Source organism: Buteo buteo, chromosome 4, assembly GCF_964188355.1.
Source record: "Buteo buteo chromosome 4, bButBut1.hap1.1, whole genome shotgun sequence".
Taxonomy (NCBI): domain Eukaryota; kingdom Metazoa; phylum Chordata; class Aves; order Accipitriformes; family Accipitridae; genus Buteo; species Buteo buteo.
The window spans coordinates 15,580,133-15,593,033 of NC_134174.1; the positions used below are offsets into that span (position 1 = coordinate 15,580,133).

The following is a 12,901-nucleotide window of genomic DNA, read 5'->3' on the forward strand; positions in this document are numbered from 1 at the left end:
GTATGGCATGCCAGCATAGCTACAGTGGCTAGATATGGTCTGTTTTCGTGCTCCAGCCTGATAGTCATGCTGGCAAAACTGTAGTCTTGATTTGCCCTGAATGGGATGAAGAAATATTTCGACAGCTCTTTTTCTCTTGTAAAATTCTTTGTAATATGCTTTATGACTCGGGGGTTCTGTGGTTTGGAAAGGGTACACACATACTGGTTTTCCTGCCATGTTTTGAGTAGAATACATTATTTTATGATTATATATGAATTTTTATTCATTTCGTGATTGATAGCTTCTTATTTCCTGATACATCAAGGGAATAGATAGAGCATGACTAACATTTTTTGTCATCTTACAATTACTAACTGTATGATAATTTTCATTTTAGAATTAATTCATATCTGGAGTGACTATATTTCTAGTTTTGAATATAAAACATATTTACTAGCTGAAAACCAGAAAATTGACTTTACTTGGAGCAATGAGTTAGAAATTATAAAAGCTTGCCTGTTCTTGCTGACAAAGCAATCCATCTAGAGTTGTGTGCAGTTTTCAGTGTTTTTTAATAATGCACTGCCTTTTAGCAATTCAGATTTTTCCTACAAATACTTGGCGTTGATGTATTTGGGCTTGTTTGTGTTCGTGTCCATCTTGGGGAATTATATGTGAAACATAACCCTCAGTTGGAAAAACTGAATAAAAATAGTTGCACTTAGTTGAGCTTATGGAGAAATACGTACAGTGTTTGTATCACTATTTTTTAATGCCATAATTATGCATGGGATGAAATAGGTCCCTGAGGACAGTATTAGGACTGCTTTTTGAGCAATGATGTGAGTATTGCATTCAGCAGTGACACATAGCAAAATGTGGCAGGGCATTTGAGCATGATAAAGTCACCATGTACTGTGTACCATCGGGAGCATGGAATGAGCTGGAGAGGTAGAAAAATAAAATACTGAACACTATGAGTATTGCAGCCACCAGCAGTGGAATGGTTCAGAATAATTGTCTGTGGTGCCAGTCAAGCCTTAGCCAAAAGAGATGGGGACCACAGACTGTCTCCCTGGAATATACGAAATGAATAAAGAAGGTGTAGTATTGCATGAACAACCTGTAATCATCATCAGATGATGTATTTCTTTGTTTTCCAAGAAATATGGACTAAATGGAGAAGTGAGGGAACCAGTCTTGCAGCTTGTTATAACTAATAGGATTCATCTCAAGAGGGATAGGATTTATCTCAGCCAATTAGTCACATTTTTAATTGATCTCATCTTAATCTGGACATGTAATACAGGTCAGGTGAATCACTTCATAAATGTTTCTCTCCATTGACTGTAAGTGGAATCCTGATGACTTCTGCAGATGGGTATGTCTACATAAGAGGCATCTCATTTAGTTTTAGATGTTTTATGTCATTGGGATTCTGATGTGCCAAACCCCAATGTTCATGTCATGAAATTTAGTGAACCGTAGCAATGTCAAAGACTATATTGCAAGAACGGATGTAAAATGTATCAAGTTTTTCCGTGAGACATCTAGTGGTGTGCACTTAGAAATTAATATATTACTAGACTATAAAGTCTGTAAGACAGGCTACTGAAGTAAGCAGTGAAGGAGAGGAAATTCCATATTTAAAAGCGCGGAGCCACAGCATTGGTATAATCTTTAAGTTGCAACCCAAATGAAAGATGCATCCTTGATTATGGCAAAAAGATAAGCCAAGGCAAAATAGGTACAGAATTGTAACCAGAAGAGTAAGTTTCTCATCACAGATGACAAGAAGAAATAATTTTAAAATTTGGACAGATGGGCACTGGTCAGGAGAAACTGCAGTTCTTAAATATATTGTCTGTAATCAGTGATAAAGAAGAAATATTTAATGAAGGCAGCTGCTGATAATAGTTCATGAGACTGACTGAAATGAGCTTCTAGCGGAGAATAGTGAAGTTAGAGCAGAGACACTAGATGACACAGAAGACCTCAGGAACATACTCTCTTTCTGGACTGATCCTGCTTCAGGCTATGTGAAAAGGACTAATAAGATGATTCAGGATGGGCATAGATGAGGCTAAATTCAGTTTCTTTTGTGTGTTCTGGAGGACTGTTAAATGTTGAGCCAGGCTCTCTGATACCTGTCAATTCTGGGGTAACAACATCAAAGCTATTAAATGAAATTTATGTTTTGTATAATTTTTTTCATGTAGAGGTTTTACTGGAGGTAAGGACAAGATGTAACTGTACCTCAGGTTGAGACAGACTATTCATACACCCAGCAGCACACTACACTGTAATACAGATTCGTTGACTCCCATGTAATCATGCATGCACTAGGGCACAGAGGCTGATACCAGCTGAAAAAAAGTGGTGATTTACATTAATGATGGGTTGTGGTGCTTACTTGGCATGTTATTATTGTTGCTATTTAAATAAAATCCCCTAAAGTTTATTTCAGACAAGATTGAAATAACTATAGTACCATAAAACAGTTGGTAGGAACATTTTGTTTATATAGAGGTAAAATATTATCGTTCAACCAATTGCAGACTTCCTTTTGTGGGCATTCATAATTATTTGGGACCAAATCCAGTTCCTAGTAAACTTGGTAGGAATCTTTCAGTAGGTTTCGGAGGGACTTGTATCAAGTTTTTAAAGATGCCAAGTTTTGTAAAGTTGACATTTTAGTGTTTGCTCGGTGCCCGATATTGTGAGGACCAAGAGTTCCTTTGGGACTCCGCATAATATATGCAATGATATGCTTTGCCATGAAATTGTCTTAACTGGATGGGCTAATGAGGAGCTTAACGGGTCGACCTGGTCACTACTTTTAGAAGTTGTTTGTATAATAATATAGGAAATATGGGGAATAAACAAGAGGACCTGAAATCTTAATCCATGAGCAACAGTGTGACTGAACTAGTATAGCAAAGACACACTGGGAGGACAGGGAGGAGGAAGAGGCTGTTGCTGTTGTATATTGGGTTCAGACGCTTGTGCTGTGACCCAGCTTGTATTGGTTTTATGTGGCAAGGTTTTGGTAGCGGGGGGGGTTACAGGGGTGGCTTCTGTAAGAAGCTGCTGGAAGCTTCCCCTGTGTTCAAGAGAGAGCGAGCCCATACCAGTCGGCTCTGAGACGGACCCGCCGCCGGCCAAGGCCGAGCCAATCAGTGATAGTGGTAACGCCTCTGTGATAACATTTTTAAGAAGGAAAAAAAGTTGGGAGAGGGAGAAACAGCCGCTGGAGAGAGGAGTGAGAACATTTAAGAAAAACAAGCCTGCGGACACCAAGGTCAGTAAAGAAGGAGGGGGAGGAGATGCTCCAGGCGCCGGAGCGAAGATTCCCCTGCAGCCCGTGGTGAAGACCCTGGTGAGGCAGGCTGTCCCCCTGCAGTCCAGGGAGGTCCACGGTGGAGCAGATCTCCACCTGCAGCCCGTGGAGGACCCCACGCCGGAGCAGGTGGGTTCCCGAAGGAGGCTGTGACCCCGTGGGAACCCTGCGCTGGAGCAGGTTCCTGGCAGGACCTGCGGATCTGCGGAGAGAGGAGCCCGTGGAGCAGGTTTTCTGGCAGGACTTGTGACCCCGTGGGGGATCCGCGCTGGAGCAGTGTGCTCCTGAAGGACTGCACACCGTGGAAAGGACCCATGCTGGAGCAGTTCGTGAAGAGCTGCAGCCCGTGGGAATGGCCCACGTTGGAGAAGTTCCTGGAGGACTGACCCCGTGGGTGGGACCCCACGCTGGAGCAGGGGAAGAGTGTGATCAGCCCTCACCCTGAGGAGGTGAAGCGGCAGAAAATAACGTGTGATGACTGTAAACCCCATCCCTGTCCCCCTTGTGCCGCTGGGGGGGCTTGGTGGAGAAATCCGGGAGTGAAGTTGTGCCCGGGAAGAAGGGAGGGGTGGTGGGAAGGTGTTCTGAGATTTCGTTTTATTTCTCATTACCTTACTCTGGCTGATTTGTAATAAATTGAGCTAATTTTCCCTAAGCTGAGTCTGTTTTGCCTGTGACGGTAATTAGTGAATGATCTCTCCTGTCCTTATTTCGACCCGCAAGTTTTTGTTATATTTTTCTCTCCCCTGTCCAGCTGAGGATGGGGGAGTGATAGAACGGCTCTGGTGGGCACCTGGCGTTTAGCCAGGGTCAACCCATCACACAGCTGTAGAGGGAGTTGGGCATACTGATGCTCTATGAGTAACACTAAAAGGGGAAAATCTCATGGGCTCCGTCGTTATGCAGGCATTGCTCAGACCACCAAACAGATCAGGTAGGTGGGCACTTTTATTGGCAGAGTACAGGTGATGGTCATGATAGGAGATTTTAATTAATCAGTTATCTGTTGGAAACCAATAAAGGAGAATACCAACTGCCCAACATGTTTTGCAATGCACTTATAACCAAATTTTGAGACAGTGGGAAAAGCAGTTCAAGGGGAAGCTATTCTGTTTGATACCAACTCTAAGGGAGAAACTGTTCAAGAATAGGGAGAGAAAAGGCAGCTTGAGTGAGAATTACCCTGGGATGATGGCAGAGCTCACATTTCAGGAAGGAAAAGAGGCTGAGTAAAAGAATCAGAACAGGTTTCAAGGGGATATGAGAGAAATGTGGGCATAATCTCTTTGGAAAGGAGTCTGCAGAAGAGAAGTTAAAGGAATTGGTTTTTCACCAAAGAAGAAATATAAAGAGAAAAAATGCAAACTGAGACAGCACAGGAGAAGGACAAAAAGCATAGTAAAATAAATCTGTCTAAAATATAAATACCTCATTTATATCAAGTGCAAGAAGGAACCATGTAGAAAATTAAAACTAGTTTGGATTATTCAGAACAAGTGCAAAAGAATAGCAAAAGATGTAAAGGAAAAAAAAAATCAAAGAAGCCAAGAACAAAAAATGTGAACAAGAAAAGGCTGTGTACAAGAAAGAACATGCAGAGTAACAGAAATTGTTCGGGGAGTATATTTCTGGTAAGAGCATGTTCCAGGAAAGTGTTGCTCTACTGCTCAACAGAATGTCGTGGTTTAACCACAGCCAGCGACTAAGTACTATGCACCCGCTCACTCACTCACCCCCCCCTCAGTGGGATGGGGGAGAGAATAAAAAAATAAACCCCAAACCTCATGGGTCTAGATAAAGACAGTTTAACAGGACAGAAAAGGAAGAAAAAAAAATTAATATTAATAATAAAAAAAGAATTGGAATATACAAAAGAAGTGATGCACAGTGCAATTGCTCACTACTTGCTGACTGATGCCCAGTTAGTTCCTGAGCAGCGATCCCCACCCCAGGCCAAGTCCCCCCAGTTTATACACTGGGCATGATGTCACATGGTATGGAATGTCCCTTTGGCCAGTTTGGGTCGGCTGTCCTGGCTGTGTCCCTTCCAAATTCTTGTGCCCTTCCAGCCTTTTTGCTGGCTGGGCATGAGAAGCTGAAAAATCCTTGACTTAGTCTAAACACTACTTAGCAACAACTGAAAACATCAGTGTGTTATCAACATTCTTCTCATACCAAATCCAAAACATGACACTATACCAGCTGCTAGGAAGACAATTAACTCTATCCCAGCTGAAACCAGGACAAAGAAGCACATCACTCTTCACTAGTGGTATTAAGACCATATGGAAGACAGCCTAGAATAATACTCAGAGAGTCCTTAATGTATTAGGTGTTCCCAGGTTACCTTTGCCTGAGACACGCTATACTTGGAAATTGGCTAAATCAGTCTCAGCCCTGTTAGTAATTACCATTGAGAATTCTCAATTACCATTGAGAATCTGAAGAAGAAAACTGAGAGTGTGTGAAAAAAACAGAAAAATAGAAAAGCTGATCCTTAAAACAGTGGGGGAGCTACGGAGGGATGAGGCCTATCACAGATTTCCAGATCATTTTTGTTCCTACAGAAATTACAGACAAACATTCAAACATTTTGTAAGTACCTGGAGGAAAGCAACAAACAGGAATCGGCATGGGTTTGTTGGAACTATCTAAAACCCTATAATGAGAGATTAAAACTTGTGGATGAAGGAAAAGGAGCAGATGTCCTACATTTTCACTTTAAGAAACTTTTGAATGCCGTGTGGTGGTTTGACTCTGACTGGATGCCAGGTGCCCACCAAAGCCGCTCTATCACTCCCCTCCTCAGCTGCACAGGGGAGAGAAAATACAAATTGCGGGTCAAGATAAGAACAGGGAGAGATCACTCACCAATTACCATCACAGGCAAAACAGACTCAACTCAGGGAAATTAGTTTCATTTATTACTAATCAAATCAGAGTAGGGTAATGAGAAATAAAACAAATCTTAAGCCATCTTCCCCCCAACTCCTCCCTTCTTCCCAGGCTCAACTCCACTCCCAATTTCTCTACCTCCTGCCCGCCAGCAGTGGCGCAGGGGGATGGGGAATGGCGGTTTGGGATCAGTTCATCACACATTGTCTCTGCCGCTTCATCCTCTTCAGGGGCAGGACTCCTCACACTCTTCCCTTGCTCCAGCGTGGGGTCCCTCCCACGGGAGACAGTCCTCCACAAAATTCTCCAACATGGGTCTTCCCATGGGCTGCAGTCCTTCAGGCACAGACTGCTGCAGCCTGGGTCCCCCGTGGGGTCACAAGTCCTGCCAGCAAACCTGCTCCAGCGTGGGCTCCTCTCTCCACGGGGCCACAGGTCCTGCCAGGAGCCTGCTCCAGCACGGGCTTCCCATGGGGTCACAGCATCCTTTGGGCATCCATATGCTCCAGTGTGGGGTCCTCCATGGGCTGCAGGTGGAGATCTGCTCCCCCATGGACCTCCCTGTTCTGCAGGGGGACAGCCTGCCTCACCAGGGTCTTCCCCACGGGCTGCAGGGGAATCTCTGCTCCGGCGCCTGGAGCATCTTCTCCCCCTCCTTCTGCACTGACCTGGGGGTCTGCAGGGCTGTTTCTCTCACATCCCACTCCCACTCTGCTTCAGCTTTCCCTTCTTAAATCTGTTCTCCCAGAGATGCTACCACTGTCACTCACTGGCTCGGCCTTGGCCAGCGGCGAGTCCGTCTTGGAGCCGGCTGGCATTGGCTCCATCATACATGGTGGAAGCTTCCAGCAGCTTCTCACAGAAGCCACCCCTGCAGCCCCCCAGTACCAAAACCCTGCCATGCAAACCCAATACAAGCTGTCTTTCAAGACTCCCCTATAAACAAGCTAGGGAACATCAAGCAGTGTCTCAATGTAAGTTGCATGGGATATAGCTGCAAGAATGGTTGGATAAGGTAACCCCAAGCAGCTCCTGCTGTTTCACTGCCGTGTGTGTACCAGTTCTGAGCATCACATTTCAATAAAGATAGGGCTAATTGGAGAGAGTTCAGCGAATAGCAATAAGGATAGTTAGAGAGCTGAAAAATATTACTTGGAAGGAAAAAATTGAAGAACCAGCATTATTTACCCTAAAAAGTAAAACATAGGTAGGAGAGAAAAGTTTTCAAGTCTGAATAAAAAAAATAAAAATAATTAAAAAACCCCCACCCCAAACCAAAACAAAAAAGAAACAACCCCCCCTAAAAACCCCAAACCACCTTGAACTTATACAGATGAAAGGAATGATGTGCTCTTGGCATCCAGTATGGATAGCTTAAATTCTAACAAAGAATTAGTTTAGACATAGGAAAAAAAATGCTGATAGTAAGATAAGATCACTTAGAACAGGTTATGTGAGAAATTTGTAAGTATATTAGAAGTCTTTTAAAACACAGAAAATATGTCCAAAAATGGTACAAGTGTAGCTTTGTTTCACTGGCAGTTTGGAGATGACTTGCTGTGGACCCTATCAGTGGTAACTTCTGTGATTCTTTGTTGAGTGTGTGATGTTACTGCGTATTATTACTGTGCCACACAATGCATTTTCTGTTCTTAAATCTTGTGAAACATTATTGTACTTTGAATTAAGATTATACTTTTTTTTTATTTCAGTGTGTGCAGAAGCTTATAATCCTGATGAGGAAGAGGACGACGCAGAATCTAGGGTATTTAATGCTTTGAGTCAAATACTTTTTTTTTTTCAGTTCTCAGGCATTAAATTTAGGAAGAAAATAGGACTGATTATATAAGTTATGTAACCAGCATTACCATTCCTTTCCAAAAGTATCCTTATTATAATATACTTTAATAATCTGTGGTGTTTTCATGTTAAAGGAACATTTAAAAATTCTCTGTAATAGTCACCCATGTAGGACCTGATATGAGTATTACTCTAAATTACCACACCTTTGATACTTGGTCTGTTAAGGAAATGTTTTTGTGCAATTATATTTGCCCGGAGAGTACCTGCTCCTAAAAGTACTTGGTGTCCTGATAATCTTGCAGTAGTTTCCTCAAGTTTTTCATAAGGCAGAAAAAGGTAAATTTTAAAATCGCAAAAATTTTCAGATCTACAATGCAATAGCTAATGAACTGTATTTATTTCTTTTACTTATGTCACCCTTTTAAAGGCATTTACTTAGCTTTTAATATGAAATAGTGTAAGTATGACTTTTAAAACAAGCTTAAATGTTTGCATTCTACCTAATTTTTGGCTTGTAAAACTGTCAAAAAGGTTATCCTATAGTATCACAGCTTTAAAACCTCGAATACCTTTTTAAGCATATGAGTTGAATGAACAACTTGATTGATACTCACATTAACCAGAGATCAGTAATTTAGTATATCTCTGGCTCACTGGGATAGTGTCAAGTCTGTTGTTTACTCTGTGAAATTTCTGATATAAATTTAAGGCAGATACTATTTCACAAAATGTTCTTTGGGAAGTAGTCATGGCAAATGGCTGAATGTAACAGTGGTGCTTTTTATAAAACATGCATGCTCCAAACATGGATAGAGAGTAGTATAGTAATGTTTATGCAGCAATAGTTGAGATAAAGGTATCCAGAATGGCTTGCAGAAGTGAACTGGATTCTACAAATGTGAAGATCATGTTAGCTTAAATACAGCAGTGCTTCATTTGCTAATGCTATGGTGATATAATGTTATCATTGAGCGTTTATTCAAATCCTAAAGATTTTGAAATGAAAGTGTTATGAAGCACGGCCAAAATATTGTGTAAAATGCTTAGCTGAATTAGCTCAGTCCTTCAGCTAGTGCTGCTATATGATAACCACTTTAAAGTTTTTTCTATTATATCCCTCAGATTATTCACCCTAAAACAGATGATCAAAGAAACAGACTGCAGGAGGCATGCAAGGACATTCTTCTTTTTAAGAACCTAGATCCGGTAAGAGACTCATTGTAATGAACAATATTTAGCAGTGCTGATAAGAATTAATTCTCTTGAACTTTTGAACAGAAGTTTACAGATTTGACTTTTGTAAGCTTTCATATATGCTTTCTTGACCATTTTATAAACTCCAGAAATGCCATTTTTATAACTGATATGTCATATAGAGCCTTTTGTTCACCACCATGAATGACAGTCTTGAAGTACATTAATATGAACGTGTACATTAATATGATTTTAAAGTACTGTATTTTCTTATTTTAAATCTTCTTGCTGTACATTGATGTATATAAACTCATCAGTTAACTGGAACATTTAAGTTTTTTCTGCCAGTTATTTTTTATCACCCAGAAGTGTGCTGACTGCTCCATCAAAACCTAAAATTACCCCCAAAGCCTACGGTTTAGCTATAGATGTAATTGAACAAGCAAGTTATAAAACAGAGAGAAAGGCAATAGCGAGGTGTTTACATTATTATTTCACTTAATACGGATACTGTAAAAACGCTACAGATCATCTTCTATGCAGGTCATTTCCTTCTGTTGCCTATAAAAACAAGTATGGGCTTTTAAGAAAGCTTAAATCCATTGAATGAATGATCTGGATCAGATGAAGGTGATGCTACAAAAAAGCACAGAGTTTTTTAAGGGAAAAGGCGAGTGTATCAATCAAAACATGCATACTGAGGTTGGGATGACGCACAGCACACCAATTGCTTTCTCAAGAGAATTGATTCAGTGCTGTCAGGGGAGGGAGCATGAGAGAAAGGGAGCTAATTATGTAGATTTTTAAGCATGAGAACAAAAAGTTTTAAATTTGATTCAAGAGGGAGCTAATGGAAACACCAGCCTGCAGCTCTGTTTGAAAGTCAGGTGCTGTTACAGAGAATGCAGGTTAATTCGTGCTGTGGGTTTCCAGCTCCTGCTTTTGTCTGGAGAAAGGCTGAGCCCTGACCCTGGGTGCCTGTTCCCAGAGACCCCCAGCTTTGCAGAACCCTAGAGTCAGAGCTATAGGAGGGCAGCAATAAGTCTCAACGTAGGTGCTAATATGTGTGCATTCTTGGGACAATAGGGTTCCTAACACAGATTTCCAAACTCCTCCTGGGATCTCCAAGTCTTATTTACACCTCTTTGCTCAAATTGTCCAGTGGATTAAGAACAATTCTTTCTGCTTTAAATCCTTCACAGACGGCATTCTGGAAAGTTGAATAAAATAATTTTTGTAAAGGAGTTTTTCATTGTAATAACTTTACTCATAAAAGGCATTGGAAAGCTACTGAGCTCTGAGGATAGCAAGGGCATTAAGACGTAGCCTTCTTCAGTCTGACTTGCTCCTTCTGTGGAGCCAAGATCTGTAGTCCCCAGGGTACTTCTCCCACTCCTCCTTCTTGTTCTGCTGCTAGGCAGTGACTCAAGAGCTGTGCTACTGTAGTTGCAGTAATTTAAATGTTCCTATTCCAGCTCTCTTCCTCACCTCTGCCTCTCCACCACACAGCACAAGAGCATGTGGTGCCATCTGCTGCAGATTGCTCTCTGGTCTATTAGCAAAAAAAACCCCTTCATCTTGGAGAGAGGTAATATCTTCAGCTGTTAAAGCTAAAGTCTCTGGAACAAAAGTCAAGCTGTGTATTGATAGCATCTCCCACTCCTACTGTTTTTTGTTTTCTTACATTGAACTTCAGCCTCTTTCTGCTATAGTTCTGTGTATGAAAAACATTGTTTCAGAGATCAGTGAATCAGAGGGGAAGAGACCATGTAAAGCACTTAATGGCTTTTCCCTGATGGCCTTTTAGCCAGGTATCAAACACCATTCCTAGATAGGGCACCACTCTGAAACATACCATAACAAGCCCTAAGACACCATCAGAACTGCATGCAGTACATGATGCTAAATGCAGTTCACATTTTCCTAAAACGTTATCCCACCCTAACACCCTGAGTTTTAATTTGAATGGAAGGATAAGATAAGGGTATCATTAAAGCAGAAGGAGAAGTTGCAGTAGCTAGGAGTGACTTACAGTACTGCTCAGCATTTTAATTAAAGAGTCCATCTGAACAGACAAGAGCTCTCACATAAAACAGCAGAACCATTTGAATCTAAGAAAAAATGAGAGAGAGGAGAAAAAGATAACCTTCAGACTTTGGGACAACTTAGGACTTTCTAAACACACACAACACTGTCTTGAGCCTGCATTTACCTGATAGCAGTGTTTGAATATCAGATAGGTAAGCTTCTGGAGAAGTATTTATAAATATCAATATTTTGCATATTGGCTCTGATGGAAAATACAGCATGTTATAAAGGAACACTAGCACTGGTATAAAATTCCCTAAGCAGCACTCTGTGTTTTAAAGGCCAACTCTTATAAATTCCGTAAAGTCTGTGAAGTTACTTGAATTATCTTGAGACTTTCTTTAACTTCGTGGATTGCTGAGGATGTGACTGGTCAGTTAATGTCAGTTGAGCAAGGCACTCCTGAGATAACTCCCTTAAATAAAAAGCACTTTAAAAAAATCAATATTTTAGCATTTTTTTTACCTTTCTGGGGGCTTAATCATGTCCTATCTGGTTGCTGTCACTCAATATCAGTTTTAGCTAGTGTGTAACACTATTGAAAAAATTACTAGAAGAGAAGAATATGGATTGAAACATGCATGTGCAACAAGATGAGGGGAAAACGTTTTTGCAGAGCTCTGTGGCTGCTTTTTAGAGGATCATATCAGGAAAGAATCAAGAGAAATTCCAGGAGCAGAACTGTGTGGATGAGTGAATTAAAAGAGAGCAAGGTGCATTCAGATGTTTGTTTCCCTCTCCCCACACTATTAATCTAACCTATGTTAGATTAACCCATTCCTCTCCTAAAGCACCTCTTGCTGTTATTCTTCCCAGAAAACCTCTTCCTATTAGACCACAGTATTATTTATTGTTCTTCTTGATTGCCTGCCACACCATTGCCCAGAAACCTAGTATTTCTTTTGTTCTCCCAGGATTGCCATAGTGTGTCGGGCTGCTTGTGCTACATGCATGCACAAAGCATGTTACCACACCTTCTCCTTCGTGCTCCAGATGCTGGAGGTTACTGGCAGTGGAATCAGAAGCTGCATGCCCTCTTTCTCCTCCACTTTCACTTTGTATAAGCCAGCAAGGAGAAAACAGGATGATGACTTTGGGCCATTACTGGGGATAAGCCCCAAGTTGCTATCCCTGGACTTTGTTCAGCCTAGCAACTCTTTTATCAGTGGGAGGAATAGCAGCAGCAGCTTATCTAGTGGTCAACGCAGCCTTCTATCCTTTTTACAATGCAATTCAGAGAAGTTGTTCTTTTGGGTTTGTCTTTTGAGAGGAAACTTTACTGAAGCTGATTAACAGGCTATTTGGTTTGTCTGTTCTGGGCTAGATATGCCCCATAGGCCAGCAGTTAGAAAAACATGTTGAACCTTTTATCAGAGTAGCAGGGGTGGTGCAGGGGACTGATACCGTCAAAGGTGTGCTGCACCCTTGCACTTGAAGTTTGAATGCTTTATTTCACAAAAATCCACAAGCATTGTTAGATCATCTATTCTGTTTCAGGGAAATTTTATTTTGGAGAGCTTTGCCCTGCTAATGCTTCTAGAGAATATTTCAAATAAGTCTTGACCCTTTTCTAAAAGGTAATAAATTATTCATATTCTT

At 41.2% G+C, this 12,901-nt stretch overlaps 1 protein-coding gene across 1 annotated transcript in view; it reads left to right on the plus strand.

The window, feature by feature from the left end:
* PRKAR2B (protein kinase cAMP-dependent type II regulatory subunit beta) overlaps positions 1-12,901 on the plus strand; it is a 98,240-nt gene that overhangs the window by 67,480 nt on the left and 17,859 nt on the right. Inside the window, exons 3-4 of the mRNA XM_075024852.1 lie at positions 7,930-7,982; positions 9,143-9,226. Of these exons, the coding sequence (XP_074880953.1) occupies positions 7,930-7,982; positions 9,143-9,226 (137 nt within the window). The remainder of the gene's footprint in view (positions 1-7,929; positions 7,983-9,142; positions 9,227-12,901) is intronic.